The following is a 26,314-nucleotide window of genomic DNA, read 5'->3' as shown; positions in this document are numbered from 1 at the left end:
AGACACATCCACCATCAACGGAAGTAACAATCTGGGTCACTGCAAGATTTAACAGTTAGGGTCGCTACAAGATTATACGATTCGACGGGAAATAAATAAATTCGGATTTGAAATTACATTGTGTTGACTAAACTGTTAAACAGTATGTGATGCCAAAAATATTTTAGAGGATATCTTAAAGGATGTTAATCCAGTGTTGCTGTTATACATGGACCAAAATTGAGTGTTCAAGTATGTCATACCAACAATGCTTTACAGGATATCTTAAACGATGTTAATCCACTGATGCATTGACACAATATTTTTTATGATCATTTTATACCGAAGATACGGGTTCTTGATAAATCGAAAAAAAAAATTAAAGAACCTGTCTGATTGAGGTAAAATTTGTCTAGGGGCCTTTTTATGACCGAAATAGTGTTCTGTTTTTCAGCGCAAAATTAAGGTTATAGCACACAGTTTTTGGATGAAATTTGTTCTAGACTTTGACCTCATCATCCACGTATTGCTGAAAGTAAACCATAAGTGGATTTAGATGGCCAAATTATTTTTTTTTTATGATCCTTTTAATATGGAAGATTGTAGTTGTTCTTTAGAAACCAAGAAAATCAATGAACTCATCCGATTTGAGGTGAAACTTGAATGGGGACCCTTTTTCGCACAAAATAGTGTTATGGCTTGAAAATTGAGAAAACAATGCGGAAGCTCTAAGCTCATTTTTTGATGTAGAACTAAGGATATAACTCGTTTTGGGGGGCCTTTTTACAACTCAAATGGTATGTATGATGGCTTGAAAATTTTGAAAAAGTAACGAGGAAGATTTAGGGCCCACTTTTCAACCCAGAACCAAAGGTTATAGCACACGATATTCTATCAAAATTTGCTCCTCAGGGCTATGTTGAAGCAAACCATAAGAAAATATATAGAAGTCGATTACGAGGTCTACTTTTTAATGATCTTTTTAATATCAGGGATAGGGGTTCTTGACAAACTGAAAAAAAAGAAAGAAAGAAAAAGAAATTGAGAACTCATCTAACTCAGATGAAAATCATTTAGGCGTGTCCTTTTACGCCCCTAAATGCTATTATGGCCCTGAACCAGAGATTGTAGCACACGGTTTTCTATCAAAACTTGATCCTCGAGGCTGCTGTTTGGTTTTGAGCTCATGTTCTATATATTGGTCAAAATAAACCATCAGAAAAAATAGAAGTTCATACCAAGATCCGAATTTTTTCTTTTTTCTTTTTATGATCTTATTAATGTTGGAGATAATGATTCTCGAGAAAGCAAAAATAAAATGAGAACTTGTCCGATTGAGGTAAAACTCAAATGGGGCCTTTTTTTTTTCAGCCCATATAATGTCATGACATGACCTAAAAGATTGAGAAAACAATGCGGAAATTCTAGAGCTCATTTTTCAGCACAAATTCGATTTCCATGGCATGTGGTTTTTGGTCGAAATTTGCTTCTAAGGCCACTGTTAGGTTTTGAGTTAGTGAGAATAAACTGTAGGAAAAAACACAAGTCTATTCAGGTAGCTTCAAAGGCTACCTGACTCTTGAAAAGAGGCAATTTCAAGAAATCGGAAACTTTGGATTACCTGATTGATGCTGAATAATCAGGCAACAATCAAAGCACTCTTTCGATTGAGATGAAACTCAGGTCCTCGCAGGGGAAGTAACAACTTTGGATTACTACAAAATTAAGTAACAATTTACTTCACTACAAGATTATAATTTCGATTGAGACAAATAAGAAGGAAACTCCAGAGCCCTCTTTTTTTTTTAATTTTTTGACGCCAAAAGCTTATAGCACACAATTTTTTGCCGAAATTCACTCCTAGAGGCCATTATTGGGATGTTTGCTCGTCCTTATGTTGATGCAATTTAACCATAATAAAAAATTAAAAAAAAAAAAAAAGTAGATTACAAAGTTCTAATGACTTTTTATGATCTTTTAAGCATAAATGGATTAATAATAAATGATTCAATACTAGTGTTTGGAATTCTCCTCAAGATTAATACATGGAACGAATTCATGTCTTAACTCTTTTTTTTTTCCTCTTTCAATTTTTTAGAACAAATTCATGTCAACTTAAATTTAATACAACATGCAAAGCACAACGCAGTCAACGGTCTTCTGTGTGCAAATTTAACATCTGATTTCACGGACTTTAAACTAAACAGGAAGTGAGGACCAAAAATCAGTGCCAAAAAAATAAAAATAAGAATAAAAAATCATACAGATTGAATTTACAAAACAAAATCGAATGGGAGCTATATTGCAAAGAAAAAAAAATTTGTACAGATGAACTAATTGTTTAGTTTCTACAGCATTTCAAAACTGCAGCTGAAAAAATTATCCCTACTCCAGCTACAATGCTCTTTTTGTATTTCCCATAAATCAGGCTTTAGTAATTATTTTCTTGTCACTTTCTAATTTTCTTTTCCGCAACATTTACATGGTCAGACCTATATTCCTTACAATACCTACAAATGTACAGTTCATCATCCGCAATCCCACTTCGATTCTGCAGATGCAAATGATCCGAGTATCCAGACCATGGTTGCCTCTAATCCACATTTTCCTTTCTAAATCATCCCTTGTGAAATGACACATTCCAAAACCCTGAGCTCGTAGAAGGAATTGGAGTTGCAATGGTCAAATGAATTGCTTATGCCACAGGCCATTGTCGCACCTAAGAACCACACAACACACAGCCTGTCATAAAAAAAAGACTTCAAGTCAGTCTCGACAATGGTTGATTTTGGCATCAACAGTAATTCCACCAATTGCAAGGCATGCACTGCTGCTATTGGTTCAAACATAAGGCAGACTTCGGGTGTGACACTATAAATAAAAATATAGACGCATAAGTAGCATTCAATACATATGTTCATGCATATATGAATTTCGCCATGGCATAAAGGAACAATAAAACAGAAACTCACCTTGTCATTCTGTGCATTGATTGTGGTTCAACAAAAACTACCGGTGTGGCACATAATTCATGGAGATCCCAAGCACCTCAAAAACTTTGCAGACCAGCTAAAATCCCAAAGGTCTAAAATTCAACTGAAGCACCACCACTGTACTATAAAGCTTCCAGGATAATTGATGCTTTGGTGAACACAGAAAGAACAAATGGTGCTTCTTCCCCAGGGTGTATGGTTGTAGGCACTATTGTGTAGCCCTTCGGATCAGGATCCAGAACCATTTCACAAGAAATTTCCCGCGAATTTACATAATCTGTCCCACCAACTGATTCATGTAGGTAAATGTTGTGAGCAGCACGACGACCACGAGTTTTCAGTATCCTCATCCCAATATAGAACATCATAGAATCGTGACTGGATTGATAATTTTTAAAACCAGCAACTGTTCTTGAGAAACTCACACCCTATATAAATGCCATATAAATTAATGAAACCTAGTAAAAAATAAAAAGCTGAGCTAGTTATAATATAAGTTCTGCAGGTGTTCAAGTATACCTGCGTCAAGGTAATGAAAACATGAATAGGAAATGATGCATCCGATCCAGAGGCCCTCAATCGGAACTGAGGATTCTGATTCCATGAAGCATAATCTTGGCAACCACCTGCACTGTAACCACGCCATTGGCCGTGCACAGAATAGCGCATCTCGGACGGATAAACACGGCAGACATATATTGATCGAAAGTGAATCTGAAAATCTTGCCAGGACATCCAGAATATACCATCTTTTGACTGTTCAAGGAGTAAATATAGTAATCAGATATTATTGAGCAATAGCCAACTGACAATATAAGACAATCTTTCATGTCTAACGAAACAGAAGTCAAACACCATTCAACTCAACCTCAATCAGTGATCAAAGAAAAGAAATTCTGGATTACATGCTATGAGAGAAAAATACCTGCGGAACATGTTTTAGCTTGTGTTTCATCCTGTCAGTCCATTCAGGTGACGAATCAGACCAGGGGCCATTCCATTCAACTTCATTAGCCCATGGATTTCGAATTTGAACAAGCTTGTGGCCATCCACCTCCCTCACCTGAATAATAAAATAAATAATTAGCTTCATCAAGATCTCCCTGGCATATGATAGATAAAGCCAAATCAGACGGAAATCAATATACCTGTAGAATTGAATAAGCATGGCCTTGCACTATGCCACTGGAAGAAATATGCACATCAGAACCTGATGGACTCCCAGCACCAAGTAGGAATCCTTCTTGTTTAAAGCGCAACAATTGGGACCATAATCTACCACTTGCAAGATCAATCTGAGCCTGGGCACTTCTCATGTCAATCTCCTCACCAGCACCCCCAGTGAGGTCCACAAGAGCATCCTGAACAAGTCCTCCTTCCAGTGCCTCATAAGAACCATGCAATTTGGCATATGCCTTCTCCAGTATAGAGACCCAGAGTTCATGACCCTTTTTACTAGTAGCAAATGCTGGTTTACCCGGAGACTCACATGGAATCCAATCATCAACAACAACGGGGACCCATTCACCCTGTGGAGAGGTACAAAGCAGGAAATCATTAACAAGCTAATACTTTGTCATGGTAGAAAGCTAGCAGATATTTTACTAGAGCAAGATTGAAGAACTAAAAACAAAGCACCTATTACCTATATTATAAGTCTAGAAGCATCTCATATTCAATTACCAAGTCTACCGAATAATTAAAAACATTTTTTATTTTGACTTTCTCAAGCTAAATGGCTTTTCTTATTACTCCAATGATCAGTGCTCAATCATGATCTGACCATAAGATCAACCACATTTCTAGATGCAAGAAGTTGCTGAGTCCATATCACATTTATATAGAAAATATCTCAAATGCAGATCATTTCCCTCAGGTTCATCACAAAGTACTGGCCTACGAATAAAAACAAGTCTTCCAGGACAACAAAAATCATTTGTTTTTTCTGTTTGTGGTTATATACCATAATCTGTCAAGCATACTGAGCAGCAGGTGCTGACATAAGTGATAAAAGAAATTAAGAGTTCATTACCTGAATACAAAATCGAACAGTGTAGATTCCTTCCTCATTATATTCTGGTGTAATAATCACTTCAGATATTTGAGAAACCTCCGTTAAAACAGCAACGGCACTCAAAAACCAACAATCGCCTAATCGACCCTATTCAAAGGACAAGTTTATTTAAGAAATTTGATACAATCAAGAAACATGGACACTAAAGAATAAAATATTTGCAAGTCAGTCCAGCAAAGAGACTAAACCTGGCAAACATCTGATGGGTTCACAGCCCCAGAAAACAAGCATGGTTGACAATCTAGACGGCTCTCTTTCACAATTTCAGAAGGCCTCATCCACTCTGCGACAACCTAGATAAAAGGCCAAGCCTAGGTTTAGGCTATCAAGAAATTAAACACAAGACAGAACTATTCAGTGAGGAAAACCCACCTGCAACTTTGAAGGGGGATTACCAGGATCTACATACAATGACTGATCATCTGGAGGGAACTCATGATCAGTAAATTGTCTTTCGCCTCTGGCCGAGAGGGCTTCTTTGACAGCTAACTCAACTGAAAGCATACGTTGATAGATTTCTTCTTGCGTTTCCATCCTAGGTTTTCTGAACTTCCTAGCAAAGGAATCCACATTCACCACTATGCCATCACGATCCGCCCTTCTCTTCCTACCACTTGAATATTGCCCATCCCAATCTATGTCATCCCGATCATAAAGATCTACATCTGCAGGATCACTATCCCACTCATCAACCTGAGTGGAAAAGATGAGGCAACAGTCAGTGAAAAGGAATGGATTTTTTTAAATAAAAAAAAATAGTAAACAGACAAACTTTTTATCACATGTATATGATTAAAGGGATGGATTATGCACTTGAAATTATCACATGTATCAAAATAACAAGATATATTAAATTATTATTAGTAACATACTCTTGGGGGTGAATCTGCCCATTGCCAATTATCTTCAGGGAATTCATTCATATTTAACTCAGCTGAGCATATTGCAGAATAAAGAGAAGCAATCTCATCCTCAGTTAAGCACCTTCCCCACAGGAAAACATCCATTATATGCATCTTAGATTCAGCTCCTTCGCTATCCGACCTTCCAAATACATCCATATCAGTAGGTGGTCTAACACCAACCCAAACTTCAGCCCCTTCTTCCCAAATGCTATTACCCGCTGACAACGCTAATCCAGTTTGGTAGCCATCAAAACCACCATCCAAATAGCATGTTGCCTCACCTATATCAGCATCTATGGTCATTGTTACAATATGCCACCTGAAAAGTAATATAGAACCAGAGTAAGACCATAAGCTGGAAGAAATATGGAAGGAAAAAGAGAAGCAGAATCATATGGTAAAGAAAGAGAAAGGTCTGACCTTCCATCTGCAATACTTGTTGCACTAATACTCCAGTCCTTTGCAACAGTTGTCTGTCTATCACCTTTAGTAATTAATCTAAGCCCTACTTGTCCAGCCTCAATACCTTGCTCAGAACCAGCCACCAGAATTTCCCAGCACACTTTCTTCTGAAACTCAGTGCCTAGCAGGCAAACTGGACCAGACTCAGGTTGGATCATCACAGCAATGGAAAAGCTAACCTTTTGACTCTGACATATGCTTGCATCAATCTGACCACAGTGTCTCCCACTTGTTGTTGGTTCATCATCAAGAACACAAATAGCACCTGTAATTCCCGTCTGCCAAAAACACAAGTTAGTAATTTATAGTCGAAAAACCAATGTCACTAGTGTATCTGGAACTCCCAAACTGAAAAAAGAAAATAGAACCAGAAAATAAAATCCTATCTAAGATAAACATGAATAAAGAAACAACCCATATACAACATTCCATTCCCACAAGCCTTCCTCATAAATCTATTCTCTAGATATAGGAAAATACATAACAGACCAACAGTTGGGCAAACATATGTTAAAAGCACTGCTCAGGTGAAAATAGAGGATCATACAAAGACAGGACGGGAGAGCACATCATTCCATGTGGAAGAAATATGGATGCAGACAAGGAGCTCATCTAAAATGCTATGACAGTTTTTTATTTTTTTATTTTCATTTGCATTTAAAAGCATTTTATATTTTACTTCAGAAAATGGGAGTCCCCAGAGCGAAAACAGACATACCAATGTAAGAAACACCTAATATTGCAACTATTCCAACTTTGATTTACAGAAATATAATTGGTTTTGTTGTTGTCCACTACTGTCATTAATAATAACTTCTGTCAAAAACAGTCCCCATATATTTGCCAGAACTTTTGTCAAAGCCAATAGTTCTTTAATAAACCTGAAGTGCTCGCCGAGCTAACTGAGCTGTGCGTATCCTTCGTGCAATGCTTGAAACCCTCTCTCGTGCAAAAGAATCCTCAAGAACAGAATCACCTCCAACTGCCCGCACTGCAGCTGCCATGGCTGCTGCTTCTCTATTTCCAGCATTAGGAATAGAGGAAATTAGAGACGCTTCAATCTCCTTCCATTTACGTTCTTCCTTCTCCAGGAGAGCCTTCCTTCTTTCTTTACCTCTCCCCTCCTCTTCACGTCTTTGCATTAAGATTTCCTCTTCCATCTCCTTCTCTCTTATATAACTACAAAGTTTAAAGCAAGGTTTAGAAAGGCAATCAAAGAATTAAGAGTTCCATACAGTTCAGAAACAATAAAACCAAAATAGGAGTCATTACCTTTCTTGGATAATTTCGAACTGCCTACGGTCCTCTGGCATCCATTTTTTAATTTTCTTGGCACTTAGGTCCGAAAAACCGATGCTATCAAGAAAAAGTCTCAGCCGTACCTCGTCCTATCACATAAGATATCTTTAGTAGTTGCAATAAGAACATGTATCTTTGTACGTCGTAAATAACTTGAATCTGACTAACCTGTACTCGTTCAGCCTTTGCAGTCAAACCCAGCAAAAGAAGTAAATAACCCCCAAATTTATCCCACATATATACCCATTCAGTATCAATTGCCTCTTCCAAAGCCAGAATTCGTGCATGAGTACACATTTCTCTTCTGTAATCATAATCACTGGATAATTCATGGCGAAAACGCTTATATTTCATTCTGCAAAAGAATGACCCAGCAACAAATTCCTCATTTTTCAGGCGATCTCTCAATTTCACGACATCATCTCGGGGAAGCATTAAATTCCCTTGCTTATCACGCGTAGCATTAGGGTCTCCAACCAAAAGAGCTGTTGAACTGGCAGACCTCTGTGGAGCTGAATAAGTTCCAGATAATGCATTTCTTGTCTGCATTAAAAAAAAAAAGAGGAATTACATGCAAACACAACAATCACCTAATCTACCAATGCTACTAGTATTTCGTCATGGTTCACTATACAGACTACAAAAAAGGAAGAAATATGCTATAGCTGACAACACTTAACCCTTCAAACAGAAAAAAAGTCTGCGAGAGCAGAGTTCAGTCTGCTAACGTTTCCCAGTCCACATTGAAGCAATATCAGTACGTTCAAGTATCAAACAGAAAGAAATTCCAACTATTATTGATGATTATAGCATATTACCAATACTGTTGTACTTGAACAGAATAACAATGATATGAAGATAACAATTCTATCTTCTTTGCAACTCTTCATTCTGTTATCCACCTTTTCATGGAATACACTACACACCATTGTTTTTTTTTTTAATTTGGCTAATTATGAAAACTTAAATATAAATCAAACGCCTTTTCCAAAATATATATATATAAATCAAACACACCTTAGTGGCAGATCGTGAGATTGCTTGAACAACAGTATCCTTGCTGAGAAAATGAACCGCATCTTCCATCGTCTGAAGATACCAGTAAAAAATGTCAACGTAAATAGGTTGCCAAGGAAAGAAAGACACATAGGCTGCAACAGAAGTGGAAGCAAATTGAGCATAAGCACATCAGATAAATGAGCAAACAAACCTTAAGAGTCAGACAGGGACGAGAAACAGCAAACCCAAAGGCCACAACTAGAGTGATTGCTGATACAGCAGCACCAGCAAATGGAGGATAAATTTTCAAACTAGCAACAACACCCCAGCCCTCAATTGCCAGTGCAACCCCATAAAGCACCAGAAATGCAACACTGTTGAGCAAATGATGTGACATGCAGTAAATGTTGATACCATTTGAAGAGTAAGAAAGAACAATTCACAGCAAGACCAGGTTAGAACAAACCTGACGTTTTTTCCACAATCAGCATGAGCATCATAAACATATACAGGCAGTACTCGTGGAGAATAAACCACAATGGGAGGTGAAAGAAGAACCTAAAGAAAAGGAGCTTGATTGTCAAACAAATGAAGAAGCAGAACAGACACAAGAACAAGAATTAATTACATATTTAAATCCACCATGTGGTTCAGAACAGTTTGTTATAACTCACTGTTAATGCCCTTCCAGCAAGAAGGAACAAAAAAGTAAAATAACCAACAGATGCTCCAACAAAGGGTTTATCTGGAATATATAAGAGCAAAACATAATGTTGTTAGTGACAAGCAAGACGTTGATCAGTTCCAAAGGCTCAAGCAAAAGGTTTGTAAACGAATTTGTTCTTACCATCAAACCATCCAACCAAAAATGCTGCCAAACCCAGAAGAAAAGCAAGGAAACAAACAAAAAACATCTGTGTTCGGGTCAAATAGAAATTGTTTGAGGCCCAGTGATGGATGACACCAATAGCTAGTACAATCAGTAGAAGCAATAATAGAAATGCTACTCCTATCTGTCAAAGTTGCCAAAAGGAAAAGAGAAATCAGGTTATATTGATTTAGTATACCTGAAGGCTAAGAAAAATCAAGCATGCCAAGATTAGCATTCCATACCGTCCACGGCGTAATTACAACTATAACTGCTGATATTGCACCAAGCAGAAGAACTAAACCAATTGTAATAAATACATATACACCACGGGAAAGTTTCCAATCATCATCCTTCCTGCAAATGGTGTCAATATCAAATTAAAACGGCAAACAATCAAACACCATGACAGGCAAACATCTGAGAATGGTTGGTATTGAATTTGATTCCTAATTTTAGAGAAAAAAAAATTGACTAACCATTTGAGCAATCCAGAGCATAGTGACAATAATGCTGGAATGCACACCAAAGGAAGCAAAGCAGCAAGAAAATCACCCTTCGTTGGGACCTGGTCCTCTCTAGATTTGACAACTTCCAAGTAGGATGCACCACAAAATGCGACAAGGACAGCTACCGAAACAGGAGAAACAAGAATATATACACACATTATTGTGATTATCCAGGTAGCCCTTGTAGAAAATTACTTAGTAGAAAGAAGTGCTAATTTATAGCAATAAATCAAGAGTAAAGCAAACATATATACATTACCTGCAAATATCCCAACACAGATAGCAGATGAGAGGGAAAACCGGTATGTGGAAAACCATGAAACAATTGGTAGAACACCAGTGACTACTAAAGCAATTGCAGATGCCATCAGCCAGCCAAGGTACACAGATGATGCATAAGGAGAGGCAAAACTATTTGGCTCGCCAGTCCATCCCTTGTATCCCAAATCTTCTAACGGCTTTGCAGATACTATTGCACCCAGAGCTAACACAGATCCAGTGAATACAGTTATACAAATAACAAGAACAATGCCCTGAAAGAGACAAGAAGACATGATTATATTCAAAGCCCTGGTTCATTTAAAGTGAAAAATGAAAAATAATACTGTAAAGAGTAACACACTTCTTCAATGATTAATTTCTTGGAACGACTAGTGTAGCCATATAATTAAAGCTGAAATGGAAAAATAAAATAAAAGAATTTTGAAAACACAATTCAAAGGTTATTGCCACACTTTACATGTATAACGACCTAAATGGTTAATAGCATTGGTATCGAGAATACTTAGTGAAGTAAGGGAAATGAAGAGAAGGAGATTATGCTGTGACAGTTAGAGATTGAAGCAATGGGAAAAAGAAAAGAAAAAGGATCTGTACCTCACTAAATTATCACAAGATTACACACACACACACACACACACACACACACACACACACACACGGACAAGAACAAACTACTATCCAAAATGGGGAAGAAGCAACATTCTAAATGGGGGAAAACAATGAGGCATTAATTAGTTTTGCTAAATTGGGAATATTATAGACTCCAACAAGTTGCATGAGGAGAAAAGGAGAAAACAACAAATAGAAGCTCCACTGATGAGCTATGACGGAGGTAATATAGCCTCAAACTTGTCCTCATGTACTATTAGTGATTTCCCCTTTTGTTTGCTACCGAACTGGTGCAAAGGCCACGTAACCAGCAGATCGTGTTAAGAAAGATGAGTACCATTATAAGAATTCAAGGGTCCTAACAAGCGCAATGAGTATCTAAGAAGTTTTGAAAAATGGTTTTCTCGTGTCTTGTCAACGGTTTCCTTTCTGTTCTTTCCAAAATGGACACAAAGGCTACTGATGGAGTAGAAGATTTAATCTGACTTGTACATATACAGTGATAAGCTTGTATACGGATCAGTTACAAGCATACAGGAACAAGGATAAAAACACAAAACATTTCATGAGACCTGAATCATTTTTCCTCACTATTAACTAAAGAGTTGATGCATTTAAGATTATGAAAATTTTAGCTTCTGAAAACGAGTTCTTTCAAGGTTAAACTTGTCAGTAAGCCCCATACCTGCCCTTGAGAGGAAACATTTTTCATTCAATTCTTTAGAATCATTTCACAAAAGACATTATTTCTTCCGCTTTTTTCTTTTTCTTTTTCTTTTTTTCTCTTCGCTACTGTCATGAACATAAAATTTGGGGAGGGGGTTGGGGGAGGGGAGACAATAGAAACAAGAAAATGAAATAATAATAATATATCTGAATTAAACATACATTTTATAAAATACTGCATCCATTTTACTACTGAAAGACCGCTTCAACTCAACTATGCCTATTCAGGGCCAGCCACAGAAATGATTTTCCTCCTTTCCACCGTATTTTGCAATAATGACATAAATACGAAAACATCTAACACTCATATTGCAACTCATAACTCCAACAATAGAAGGATATTAACAAGCAGGCAATAACTGCCAAAACCCTAGTCACAACAGTGTTGAAAATTAGAACATTACTAGAAAGCAAAATAATCCACTTACTAGAAAAACAATAATAACACTTCAGTAGGTAATCAATGATATGATTGTTACATACCACATTGGTCAAAGTTACAAAATAACCAGATAGCAATAGAGAAAACTCCAAGTATCAAAGAATAACAGTCATGCTCAGTGCATGTTTGATAAGTGTTAGCTAAAACACAAATGATAAGACCATTCGAACTAGATACTACATTAGTGGAAGAAAGGGAGGGAGGCATTAAAGAACAAACCTCCTTTTTCCCAGGAGGTTGATCATTTCCTCCAGGAGTTGCTGCACATTGTACTTGTGGAACCTTAAACTGATAACCATTGCGTATCCAAATAGGAATTGCGAAAGAAAGGCAAGCCACCATGAGTGGGACAGTCAAGGAAAGCCCCAGAAGCAATGATGATTTGCTACAGAACAAACATGGACATTAGTGCACAACCAGCTCATGAGTAGATTTCACAGATACAATGTATACAAGTACACAGCTCAAGAACCAAGGAGCTCAAATAATTATCCAAATGAGATTCAGAAATATAAAGAAAGAGGGTCAAGAATATAGCAAAGCAGCTTTCTTGATAAGCATATGGATCAAACTACAAATAGAAGATTCTTAAGCGTGAAGCACATATACAAACTTATCTATCACTATTTTTATCTCCAAACATTGATATTCAAATTCACTAAAATAGAGCGTCCACCTACTAGGATGATGTTCTCAGAGATTCAAAATTTTCATAACCAGCAGACAAAAAGAACTGCTCTAAGGAAAACGCTGCAACAACAATATTGAAATTGAACGGCAGTTACTTTTGAACTAAATGATAATGAATTTAACCACAAGCACAGGATACCAGAAACACTTGATTGACAATATTCAAACAGAAAACCGGGCTTACTTTTTCAGGATATCCACCTCCTAGAACCAATACAATGAATAAATTTCTGGTAAAATTTGCATTTAATTTACAGATGCGTAAATGGGAATAAAAATACTGATCAAGCTAGCTCTTTGTCTAACCTGAAAAAGAATAATGAAAAGGAAACAAAAAATGCTATATATTGAAACATACCTCAAGAAGGAAAGCAACAATCCAACACTTGTACTCAGCAGCCAAGCGATAAATCCATACTGAAGAGCATAGAAATTTTTAACAGAGTCAAGACAAGCAACAAAGCTGTTTGAACTACGGTATTGTACATTAAATCGATTTAGCATGAAAATGTACAGATGAACATCAAAACAGTAACCTAAACACATGAAAACTGCAATGACGGAATTTTATTTACAGAGTCACCCAATAAAAAAAAAATTGTAGACCACCATAGTTGAAAGAACCAGAGCAGGCGCAATAGAATGAACTTCAAAGTTGAGAAACTTATTCAATTTTGTATAGAAACGCAAAAATACAAATACTTTTCCCACCCACTTACTCTGCCAGTTTACATCATAACATTTAACTAATCTACTATATAACCACAAACATTTACAGACATTCAGACACAACAAACTTGTAGACGATTAAAACAGGAAAGGCTACAATGAAAAATAAAAGAGCCAAAGGAAAAAAGTTTTTATTGGTAGCACAGAGTGACAGGACATTGCCTTAGACTTTCAACTTCACATCTCACACACAACGCTCAAGGGACACAGAGAATCTATAAATATGGAGCACCGGAGTGTGAAAATCCATTATTTTTGGTTCTAGAACTTAAATACTATTGTTGGACCTAACCTATAACATTAAACTTCTGTGTCAAGTGCTAACTTAATAAGGTACCAGAGGGAAGTTGAACCAGTGATCTTCTGCTATTGCATTAATTATATACCATTTTATTATGCGAGCAGATATAGCTTCAATCCACATTTTGACGACTAGAATACTGCAGACAACCAAACTGAAACTATTACACGGCCACAGCTATTTCTTAAATGCAAACAGCTAAATACATTATCAAGAGAGAAACTGAATGAGAAGGTGCTATCCACATTGAATTCAATCTAAACATTCCAAAGATAAAGTACTTCCAGTGAAATATCCAAAAAAAAAAAAAAGGAAGAAAGAAAGAAAGATAAAGGATCCAGTTAAATAGGTGAAGTATACCTTGCGAGGTTTTGACGTCATGGCCATTTCTTCTGCTCGAAATGATCGGAGAAAAGCCATGATTGAACATACAACAGGAGATAAAAGCAGCACCGCAAAGCCGAATTCAAACTACAAACATAACCAAATTTCTATATCAGTACACGTAAGGCATTGCCAAACAACATTGAACTAATATAAATATATATATAGTTCTCTATAAAATCATTTAATGCAATTTCACAAAAATCGGTCAGGACAGAAATAGATAAACTAATTATAATTCCAACGGAAGTGCCCCTACTCACCTGTTGGTGCCTAGCATTTATAATTCTAATGGTCTTTGGGCGAAAGATTGCAACACTGATTGTTTCAAGGATGAAGATAAAACTAAAAAGAACCCATGCTCGCTCTGGAGTCCCTGCTGCCTTATGTAAAACAAATCTAGACATTTGAAGCCACTTTTCAAGTCCACGGAGCCTTAGCTCCTCTGAGAGAGAAATCTGATTAGGCATAACATTATCAACACTGTTTGAGTCAATTACTGCGACATCAGTATTGTCACCATGATCTCTGTCGGCATCCAAACTACTTCTCTGAAGCAGTGCCAAGATAGTGGGGTCCAAGCTTTTCTCCTTCAACATCATGGCAAAATTAGGATCCAATCCTTTGTCCTGCAATAAACTAGTCAATTCTCGATCACCTTCTCTTGCCCTCTTCTTCAGCATAGATGTAATCCTAGGGTCGTTCAATCTTTCCTGAAATGCAAGAGCTAAATTTAAATCTAATATTTGTTGATTTGCAGAAGTCGATGTGCTTGAATCACAACCCTGGCTATCAAGACCACTGCTATTGCAAACCACTAGGGAGTTATTCTGATCATAATTTTTATCAACAAAGGAAGTCCCAGCTTCAGGCTCTTGGACAACCGAACGACAAGAACTGCTACATAATGCTAAACTTGGCCTTCCACTATCCATGCTCTTATCACTATTGATACCCTCATGAGAACTGGCAGTTCGACATAAAACGCCATTATTCCATGTAGTGACATCAACAGAGCATTGTGCTGCACTCCGGCTACTAGCTTCAATAATATTACCAAGGTGGGCCGCTTCCGCACTACTACTGCGCTTCACACTAGAACCACAACCTTCAGAAGAACTAGATGAACTATTTTGTTCCTTTCTGCGGAATCCCTCTCTTAGGCGAATCACTGTACTCTGCAAGGCATCTCTCCTAGCAGCTAACGGGTTTGTAACTGACAAATGACGAGAAACCGCTGCACCTAATAGGACAGAAGCTACAACTGCATAGCTAATACAATGTCCCAAGTACCTGAAGCAACGAACAAACAGGAATAAATAAGAGAACACAACATTGTTACAACAGCATTACAGCTAATATTTAGTTCTGCAAAAGCAGGAACCAACCAATAATGCACTCCAAAACAAATAAGGAAAACCCGCGATGTTCCAGCAACAAAAAGAGCTGCAACACGACTTTGAAGAAGCTGAAACCCATACAAGCATGCCCCCATGTTCCAGTCTACGAAAAAAATTAGTACACAAAATGAATTAGCAGATGCGGATGGACTATGTTACTGAAATATAGCAATCAGCCAAATATAAATGGACAATAGTTAACAGCAAACCAAGAATGATGACAGCAGCTGATGTAACTGCTCCAAGCCAGCGTGCCTCCATTGCTGTTAGACCATATAAGATGGAATAGACAAAAAGAACTACAAGCGAGCCAGCATAGAGAAGTCCAAGATGAGAAGCCCTACAAAATCAAAGTAATTAGAGAGCTACAGAATACTGCAGAACAAAATCTTGAGATGCACAACTAAACACATTGAAATGAGTGTTATGATGGTCAACTATGTATAAAAAAAATTCCAAACTTTCCTTGTTAACAATAAGTAAATTTCAAACTTCAGCAAGAAATAAGTTCTCGAGCCTTTTACACCATCATTTCCCAGAAGAAACAGAAAAGGACTTTCCTAATTGAAATATGAGAAATACCTTCATAAATTTAACAACTAAAAAGAATTTGACTCCTAGCAACTTAACATCCACTACGCAAATCCTATTTGATAAAAAACACAAGTTTCGGCAAACTATAGATATGAAACATTCATAAACAAGCATCCAATAAACCAAGAAATGCAACAATTTTCTCTGAACAGGTAAAAGAAGAACAGCCAGCTTAGTGGTTGCCGTACTTAATGCAATGTGAAGATCAAGAAAAATTTGCTATGAATTTACGATATTTGATATCAAAAGGGGGAAAAAAAAATTCTTACTTGCTCGACTGTCGAGGATACAACTCATTGGGATCAGGTGGCTCAGGTAAGCAAGCCAAAGGACCCATCTCTATACCATCAGGATAAGCAAACTTGTAAGCCCTCCGCACATACTCATCCACATCTAAGCCATTCCCTGAAACAATTTATCAAAGAAGGTAATAATCGATAAATTATATAAGAGTAGCAGTACCCAGAATTAACAGCATCCTAAAGACTAATGCCTCATGACTTGTAAAATAATAGCATCAAACTGCCATCACATCTCTGCGTTGAGGAAAGCAAAATTAACCAAGAAACTAACCATTGAAGACCATTCGACAAATAAAGAGCATATTTATTGCTAAGGCAATCGCTGATACACCAAAAAAGAAACCAGAAGGCGAATATCTATCAGATGCATGTGAACCAGCAGTAACGTATACAGCAGAAAGCTCATAGGCACAGAGTAGGGCAACAGCCAGGAGAAGAAGAACGGCAACAGCCCCTGATAAAAAATGAGGAAAACTGATTATGAGAATAATAAAAAGTAAAAGATACAAATAAAATTACCATAAAAGCCCAAGTGCAATATTCAACCAAAAGGTAATAATGTAGTCCCATCCCCACTCTGTCTCCCCTTCATTTTTTTGAACGTCTACAGAACATACCAAACTTCTTCACAGCAAAAAAGAGACAACCAAATGAGGAGTTTCCTCCTCAAAGCTACGAAGTCATATTTGTTTGTTTTTGTTTGATATACTCAGAAGGCAGTATTGTTAATCCAACAAAAAAGCTCCCTCCCTTGCTATTAGATCCAGTAGCATCTTTTACGTTCTTTTTTCAGAAGGTTGTTTATCACCAAACTCTGTCTTCTGTTCCCTGTGCTCTATCCATTTCAAACTTCCCTTCTTATTGCCAAGTTAAACAATTACCCCAAGGGGGTTGGGTTGAGTGGTAAAAATCCATTGGATTCAGCAAAAGAGTTCAAGGGCTCAAAACCCCTTGGGGCCACCAACCTAAGGTATTTACTTACTACAAGTTTCCTGAATACTAAGGTTGTAGGTCCCGGCAGTTGTCCCCAGTTTAGAACATGGTAAACATAGAAAGGTTGAGTAATTTCTATGTATCTGAAGAAAGAATAAAAATCGTTGCTTAATATCCACAAATAGAAACTCTCAACTTCATATGACCTAAGCTAGAAAAAGGATGGTCATAGAGGATAACGCTCATACAATATTGCCATTAGAGCCTCTCATTAAATAATCATTTTCATATATTCCTCCATATCCAAGAAAAGTTATTTGAATAGGCTTCCCCATTACTTCAGCTTGTATGCCGAAGTCTTATTTCTTGATCTGAATATGCGCAAGTCTGTTTTCTTCAACATTTTTTTTATTGGATATGAATACGCCAATTTTTCTTTAACAGAGCTAAGTAGTTTAGGGAAGTTTGATCCTAAATATTTCTACACAATGGACTCACTTACCACAAATCATCATTATATCTATGTCGAAAGATATTACCAATAAAAAAGGGGAAAATAGTGGACTTTCAAAGCCCACAACAGCAAAATCATGTCTTGACCATCACCACCCTATCAAGATAAAAGGAGTCATTCACAGAAGCTCCAATTGGTCCTATTGTGCACCACTTTTTCATGCAGACTTATGTCAAGTTCAGTTGAGACATAGAGGAAAAAGGAAAAACAAACCACCCCAGCAGGCATCCCCCATAGCCAAAGACCAGAAAGGAGATCCCATACAGTAGTACTTCATATTACATATAGTAAATTTAAAGCTGTCAACAGAGCATAAAATCTAAGTTTCAATCTTTTTGGCAGATTCTAGGAGTTTGAGTGTACTCTTCCCATCTCCACTGAAAACTACAAACCCCCCACCCCCCAAAGCACTTGCAGATGTTCCCACAAACTGCAAGCCAATTTTGAAATTGACCTACCATCTAGGGTAAAGATACAAGAAACATAGCAATTCCCACAAGTAACTAAATTAGCAATTCAATAAAACTTTAAAAAGGCATAATTTTATTACTTTTCCCAACAAAAAAATATAATAAATTTTCATTTGCTGAGTAATATGAAGTTCAAGGAAATGCATACTTGAGCTTTGCCATTGTGTTCTCCACCAAAGCATGATTGAATAGAAGGCCAGCAGAAGAGCAGTGCCAGCCATTATTATAGCCAGACCGATTATATCCCGACCAAGTATTACAATCAACCAGCTTCCCCACATGATAAGCACCGCAACTGGAGATATAACAACCATCCATGCTGACAGAGCCAGAAAACGACATATTATCCCCAGCTGTCCTCCTTGTAATACATTTGGCCATTTTCTAGCGAAAATCCAACTGAGAAAGAGATATACAATTAACGATAAAGCCAACAGACAACCCAATAAATCATATAATGGCAATCCATACAAGGAAATTAAATGCTTGAATTTAAGCTGCATACGACAAAACAAACACTTGCATTTACATAGTTGGATCAATTTAAGAAAGCATGGCAACAAAATTTAAAAGCTCCAGAAAATGCCAAGATTACCTATAAAGCCGCCAAGGCCGCCAATTCACAGCCCAGAGAATTGAAAAAGAAGCTGAACCCAAAACAGCAAAAAGGGTTCCTGATATTGCACACGCCAATACTATCCCCTTATCATCTCCGTCCATGTCCCCCCTCTCTCACCTATGCACACCACATGCATCAAACAAAAAGTTGAGAAACAAAAATAAAAATTTGGATTCAGAAACACAATTTAAAACCAGAATTTATCTCGACAATTAAAAGCTTCAATCGTTAGCCAAAATGTCATCACCCAAAATAACACAATCGATTAAAACCCCAGATAAGAACAGTAATGTGAAGACAACGAAATGAAATATAATCCAAACAACAATACATAACAAGGCATCAAAATTAAACAAAAACAAAACAGGCATAATTCAACAAATGAACTCAAACCCAGCAAAGAGTAAAGCAATGTGAAGCAATACAAATGAGAAATTTACCTACTTGACTCAAGCGGGCTTGATGGGCAACAACATTATGTTGAATTCAGCACAAATGGGTCATCTTGAATGTGCAAATTGAGCGATTAAATTAGACCAAAATGGGGTAATTCCTTTATGGGTTTTAGGGTTTGTAGCAAGATAATTGAGCTCTGAAAGCCACTACTAGCTAAGCTTTGATTATGAAAAAAGGAGTGAGCTTTGATTAGGGTTTGTTCTGGGTGATTTTGATTCGGGGTTTGTCTTTATCTTCTTTGATAATTTGTGAGAGCGAAAAAGAGAGAGTAAAGATTAAAACCCTACTGGTATGTGTGAGAAATGTGAAGTAAAAAAATGAACTTTTTTTGGTTTTAGAGAGAGTTTGAGTCTTTACTCCTTAGAGAGAGAAGGAGAAGCTAAAGACTAGAAAATTTAGTAAAGTTAGAAACAGTGGACTTAAAATAATAAAACAACTTTTTTTTTTTGGATAGGAAGTTATCTTTGTGTCTGAATGGGAGTAACAAAGCCTCTTCTAGTTGAGCGCGTGGGTTACACTTACCAATGACACGATAGTATTGGACACGTGGTGGGTTACTACTGGAGGTGGAACCGTACGTCAAAGTCAGAATTCTTTTTGAGGTTTTTAAATTTTATTTTATTTTATAAGCTCAATTTTTTTAAAAAAAAATTGTGTCCATTGAAGTATATAATAAGCAATTAAGAGGTCAATTTGTTGACATGAGGTTTAATTTCTTGATTTAAGCAGGTGAAGAATTTGTGTCTTCAAACATCACTTTATTTAATTAGGTAAAGAATTGTGGAGATGGGTATTTTATTTTATTTTATATATTCAAATGAGAATTGACTTCCAATCCCAATTGATCGGTAAAACCGTATTTTAGGAGCAACCATGTGATTTCCCAAATTAGGGTTTGAATTTCTTTATTTTTTATGAACATGGTTTTGTGTATTTTAAGTTTATAGATTTTAAATACTTTCAAGTTCTGTAGGAAATAGTAAAAATGCACTAAAATGCATTCATTAATAATTATTTCGCATTCACCTTTTATCATTGGACTCGGAAACTCAAAAATTTACTATTATTTAGTTGAAAAGTACTACCACATATCTGTAAGATCTTAAAAAAATAATAATTATGTTTGTTCGAATTAGATGTTATAAAATATGTTTTAAAATGTTTTAAATTATAAGACCTCACTATATTTGGATGGAAACGTACTTCAAAATGGGCGAACCAATCAACTTTAGGTGCTTTTGAAACTTGAACATGGGAATCAGAAGACTTTTATTGGTTTTGCTAATTGCCATGGATTTTTTAAAATCTCATATTCAAAGTCAAAAGAGATGAGCATTTTTATTGGCTTTTAGCAACATACCAATTTTAGTGAAAATTAATACCACTTTAGTAGTAAATTACTGAAAATCCAGGTCATTTTCATGGTCTTCATCATTCAATAATTAACTAAAACAAGTATGTTAACAATGACTCCTTGATGATTTGCATTTATGTAAAAGAATAAATGGGCATTAAAGCCCAAATACACCAAGACAACCAAATCACTATCTTCAAATTTACCTTATTGGCATCTCCAGATTATCATTCATTTATGAATGACCTAAATTTGCCAAGCATCACCCACCATAGATGAAGAATAATATCTTCCACCTATTGAACTGGGGGTTTAATTTGAGTTGAAAATGATACGAATGGAAAAAAAAAAAAAGTACAAGACATTATTAAGATATCTTTCGTAGCTCCAAATATATAAAACACGTTTGAAAAAAAAAGAAAAAATTCTTATACATGCTATGCTTTCTATCATTAGTCTTGTTTCGCCGTCTTTTTACGCCGTTCTAAAGTGTGAACCTCAAGATGTTATAGACTTTTCAATTTATTAAAAATTTTAAATTACCAATTGATAAACGCACCAATACCTAGTGAAAAAAATGTTTACATGAGGAGGAGAATGCCTTTAAATTTGGAGAATCATGTTCACGTGAGAACGACTAAAAGGGGCCTTTTGGATCAAAAAAATGTGATTCCAAAGGTCCAAAATATGGGCAGATGGGCTTGAGCAGCCAAGCTTTACAGAAAGCACTAGAAATCAGGCATCAAAAGCCAAAACTTCAGATAAAAACTTTCTTAAAAGTCAATGGGTGGATTATATCATTATCATATGGTATACTCAACAAACACCAATTAGGTAACATTTAGCATATCTTTGCTTTTCAACAACATAATTGTTATATAATTACAAGTTTTGTGTTTTAGTGTAGAAAAAACTCGTATCTGTGTCGATCAATGCGCCAATACCAGCTTCTTCTTGTAGCTACAGACCTAGAAGTGACCGTGGAACACAGCTGTAAATTAGCTCATCACCTCCCAATTTGATTATTTGATAGCTACATATGTTTGTCTTCCATCATCACGTTGAAGGTGGTTGGGTGAAAATGACCTAGATCGTCCAAATTGTTCATGATTATCTTACTGGATTTGAGAGACCCTTTTGGCCAAAGAATCCATGCAAAAATTGGAGAACTTGGAAAGGAATCAAGCAGTGGAGGATGCGCAGTTGATTTTGTTGAAAGAAAATGGAAAAAGTTGTGGGGCATCTTCACTGGGGCCAAAAAAAAAGTGATAAAAAGTTGTGTCATCCACTCACATGCACATTTCTCATCATCAAGAATCTTTTTAGATAAATCATATGCTTATTCTTTGTATCCCACCACTACCACTAGGCACTAGCCATGAACACACACGGCACCCCCCAAAAATAGAGGGAAACTAAAATATTTGATAGACATGCATACATCCCAAAATTTGCTTGCTCAACAGAGTGCTTTTTTTAATTTTTTGGGAGCAAATTCAGACTTCTAATCATTCTAATTAAAATGTAAATATTAGGGGAAAATAAAAAAAATGGAGGAAGAAAATTCATTCATTCATTAACAGACCACTCCAAGAAAGGAGTTTCGTAACAAATAGAATACAAGCGAGAGCAAGAGAGACACAGAGAGAGAGAGAGAGCAAACAAAGGCCTTTGTTTCTTTAAGCTTGGAGAAACTTGGCCACATATCCCCAACCAACTTACATGGAGACTCTTTCAAGGTAAAAGACAAAAAAAAAAGGTCAAAACTTCTCACTAGAGACGATAATAATAAGGTCACATGTTACTAACCCGACCTAACAGTGAAAAGGAGGAGGTATACAGAAGAGGAGGGGGGGGGGGGGTTACACTAGGTTGAATGATACAGAGGGGTAAAAGGGGGTTTTCACTTTTTTTAAGGGCAATTGGGGTTTTTACCAGGGCCCCCGAAATAGAAGTAATGGCCCCAATCTCCATTGCTGCCCGTTTGAACATCATAGCAGTTGGATTGTTCAGTGAAAGTGCCAATGCCTTTAGGAGCCTTGAGGTTATTTGAGCCGTCGACTACTTGTACATTCCTGAAGTAACTAGCTTTGCCGAAACCTTCTTCAGGAAAGCGGCCACTGCCCATTTGAGTTGATGTGTGCCGACCATCTGCCTCCGAATTCACTACTTCGCCTCCCCATTCAATCATCGAAGCACTATCTGCTAAGTATGAGAATAAGAATGAAGGCCAGTAGCCTAACACATAGTCGTTTCCAAATTGCATCCACCAATGCCCCTCAGTTGGATCCTACAAACCGCCGCAACCATATTGTTAGTTACCACTTAAACCATAAGCTTAATTAAGCTTAGTATTAAACACAAGTCCTAACATGTGTAAAAATGAATAGTCATGTTATATGCAGCAGTGTAATTCTGTGACCAAAAGATGCTGCCAAAAATTGGCAGCATCTGAGTCACAATGATGTTTCTGAATTCTGATCCTCACCACTCAATTTTATATATACAATTTGTAAGCACACTAACAAAAGGACAACATTCTCACTGATGGTCACGTGTAAATTGGCAGGACTCACCCCCATTATTTTATGATGGGTCCACAAAAAATCTTAAAAATGTGATCTGGGAATAATAAAAAACATACAAGGCTGGATTTGAATGAACATATATGTAGCTGGATTTTATTACTAAATTATCTTTTATTTTATTTTATTTTATCTTTTTACCTTCCAGATAAGTATACTGATATCATATTGAGAATTCCTGTAGGAAGAAACAGGAGAGATGCTTGCTCCCATTGCTATTTCACTGTTGATTTGGATGAAGCCTGAGCAAAGGAGATTGTAGCAACCTGTGGCTTGGTATGCATCACTCTGAAATAAATTTACAAAGAATCAAATTGCAGCTGGAAATTAGTAAAAATACAATCAATTAAAAACGAAATGACAAAGTTATGTGAGAGCTTACAGTCCAATAAGTGAAAAGCCTTGTGTTGTTATCACCATACAGATCTGGGCTGACCTGTTTTTATACACATCCAAGTATTAAAATAAGAATTTTGAGTATAAAAATTGAGTCGTCCTTCAATTATTGGCCAATATAGGAGCAAAGAAATAATACCTGCCATCCAGCTTCAATGCTGTTAAGATCTTGACCAAACGAACCTCCCAAAATCCAAAGCTGAGACAAGCTGAACTCATTAGACTGTTGTATTTTGGGTTCCCATACATTAATGGTGGCTTTGGCTCCATAGTACTTGTCACCTTCCACATAAGCTATCGCATGCTAATCACCCCAAGAACGGAAAACAAACAAAAGATTTAACAACCTATGCAACATAAAAAGTTGGCGAGAAATTGAAAATTGTTTTACTTTCTATACCTGATGGCCACTTTCATTGGTGAGGTCGGGATCTGCAGACCTTGGCTGAGGGATGCTTCTATGCTTTTTCTTCCCGTACCGTTTAACTGAGCTTGCTCTCAAAACATCATCTTCTTTGGTCCTTCTTACCGGTATGGTTCCTTCTGGGCATTTGCCATTTGCATGCCACAGCTGATTGATTGGATTTGTTCTTTCTTTGGGTTTTGCAGACGCTTTGTTGTCATCAAAAAGCCCTTCTGGGTGGTAATTAGGCCTCATCTGATGAAACCAAACATACCCACAACACAAAATCAAAATCAACAACACACACAACCCACACAAAAAAAAAAAAAAAAAATCTGTACAAGAATAAGAAGGCTAAAAAGGATTAAAAAATATAAACCTGGATTTTGTGGTCCTTCAGATAAGGATGATCAAAAGCTGGCTGGTGAGAGATGTGAACACAGTCAATAATATCTCCATCTGGGCTCTGTTCAAACATAAGAAACACAAGATTAAAATGCGAGAGCTTTTAAATAGTTCAAGAATTTGCTTTCAAAGTCGCATTAATGCTCTACTTGGCCTCTGACAAATCATAAAAAGAAATTGAACTTATCATTATGAACTCATTTTCTTATCCTCAAGCTTTAATAACTCCCAAAAAGAAAATCATTGCACAGAGAGAGAAGAAAAAATAAAAATAAATCAGAAAAAATCATTGCTTCTTCAAAAAAAATAACCTAAGCTTTCACCCAAAGATTATTATTATTTTTTTGTTGAAACCCCAATTTTCTTTCAAGCTAACATGATTATATCAAAATGTAGTAAAGGAGAGAAAATTTACCCAACCAATGCCTAAAGAAAAACAATTATTGACTAATATTTACACTTATTCATATATACCCAAAAACACAATGAACAAAAGCCTCAAAGAAAATGCATTTTTCCTTTTACTTTCCTGCACTTTCGCTCACTTTCCCACCAACCAAACAGACAAAAAAGAATGAAAAGATGGAGACTTTTGGAGAGAGAAAGTAAAATAAAGAATATAGGATGCAGATGAAGGGGGAAAAAAAAATCAAACCTTGATGCTTTTAACCGGGGATTTGTTCAAGCGGTTCAAGTGCTTTTGAACTTCAAGTTTCTGCCTTGACTCAGAGCCCAATCTAGCAGCACAGGCTATAGAGATCACAGAACACCATAACCAGAACACCATTAATAACCCTCCTCTATTTGCCATATTTGCTTGTGCTGAACTCCCACACACACAAAACATACACTTTTTTTTTTGGTGTAAAGTTCAGAGCTTTAGTGTTAATGAGAGCATGTAATTTCGCTCACCATTAACATAACAAATGAGCTTAAAGACTAGAACTTTGAGGTGGGTCTGGTTTTGTTTTCACAAAAGTCCAGTCTCTCTCTCTTTCTTTGTCATTTTATCCCACTTTTTTTCTCTCATTAAGAGTGGCCACTGCTGCCATTACTTCTCTTTCCAAAAATCTCTTCTTTATTCCCTTTTTTTTAAACAAAATTATTCTTTTTTATAAAAAAAAAGTTTGCATGAGTAGGGGCAGAAAGGGGACTGAAAAAGCATCTAGGAAAAAGGTGATTTAAAAAAAAAATTGGGGTCAATTCACAAATTTACATATTATTAATATAAAATGAATTTTAAAGGTAAATAATTTAATTATTAAAAATTATGTGCGTAGTGTATAGTGTTCACATGACCTTTGTTTGTCGTTTCGGAAAGGCTTTTTTCTTGGGGGGTCCCCATGTGACACATAACAAGTCTTGGTTTTCTCATTATTTGATCTTTTTATTCACAAAATTTGATTCCCATTTCATATGACCAATTTGCCCACTTGATTTTTGGTCTAATTTCTACCAACTTTAATCTTTTCAATGCCCTAAATCATGATCCCATTCCTTAATTATACACACCATGAGATTTTGTGGGTGATTATTGTGATAATGATGCAGGACAAATTAGAATTTAATTAGTTAGGGATGTTTTCTCCTATTTGTCATTTTTTGTTAGAGACATGGTAGGTATTTTTAATT

At 36.4% G+C, this 26,314-nt stretch overlaps 2 protein-coding genes across 3 annotated transcripts; both read right to left on the bottom strand.

Annotated features, from left to right (window-relative positions):
• Window positions 1–2,203: 2,203 nt before the first annotated feature.
• LOC102622111 (calpain-type cysteine protease DEK1) lies at window positions 2,204–19,931 on the bottom strand. 2 transcript variants are annotated; one of them, XM_006488875.4, is made up of 32 exons: window positions 19,524–19,931; window positions 19,060–19,200; window positions 18,613–18,863; window positions 16,819–17,001; window positions 16,515–16,650; window positions 15,861–15,991; window positions 15,640–15,754; window positions 14,515–15,544; window positions 14,228–14,338; window positions 13,196–13,254; window positions 12,367–12,532; window positions 10,348–10,621; window positions 10,059–10,209; window positions 9,825–9,936; window positions 9,559–9,724; window positions 9,386–9,456; window positions 9,178–9,269; window positions 8,923–9,085; window positions 8,730–8,801; window positions 7,881–8,255; window positions 7,686–7,801; window positions 7,295–7,592; window positions 6,372–6,691; window positions 5,919–6,270; window positions 5,419–5,739; window positions 5,235–5,339; window positions 5,005–5,133; window positions 4,121–4,501; window positions 3,898–4,035; window positions 3,492–3,728; window positions 2,952–3,400; window positions 2,204–2,721 (listed from the first exon to the last, which is right to left on the bottom strand). In XM_006488875.4, exons 2-31 carry the CDS (start codon window positions 19,182–19,184, stop codon window positions 3,095–3,097), a joined length of 6,486 nt encoding a protein of 2,161 aa, XP_006488938.1. In that variant the 5' UTR covers window positions 19,185–19,200; window positions 19,524–19,931; the 3' UTR covers window positions 2,204–2,721; window positions 2,952–3,094. The 2 variants fall into 2 exon arrangements, with proteins under 2 accessions (XP_006488938.1, XP_006488939.1); XM_006488876.4 differs by having other exon boundaries at window positions 19,528–19,931.
• A 2,513-nt stretch (window positions 19,932–22,444) lies between these two features.
• Window positions 22,445–25,740, bottom strand: LOC102622799 (hypothetical protein). Its single transcript, XM_015533508.2, has 7 exons — window positions 25,338–25,740; window positions 24,657–24,743; window positions 24,275–24,532; window positions 24,014–24,178; window positions 23,861–23,914; window positions 23,620–23,766; window positions 22,445–23,183 (listed from the first exon to the last, which is right to left on the bottom strand). Exons 1-7 carry the CDS (start codon window positions 25,527–25,529, stop codon window positions 22,806–22,808), a joined length of 1,281 nt encoding a protein of 426 aa, XP_015388994.1. The 5' UTR covers window positions 25,530–25,740; the 3' UTR covers window positions 22,445–22,805.
• Window positions 25,741–26,314: the final 574 nt, after the last annotated feature.

The sequence above is a fragment of the Citrus sinensis genome, chromosome 2 (assembly GCF_022201045.2).
Source record: "Citrus sinensis cultivar Valencia sweet orange chromosome 2, DVS_A1.0, whole genome shotgun sequence".
In the NCBI taxonomy this organism is placed as follows: Eukaryota; Viridiplantae; Streptophyta; class Magnoliopsida; order Sapindales; family Rutaceae; genus Citrus; species Citrus sinensis.
The sequence above is the reverse complement of the archived record's forward strand: the minus strand, read 5'-3'. Positions and strand labels throughout refer to the sequence as shown.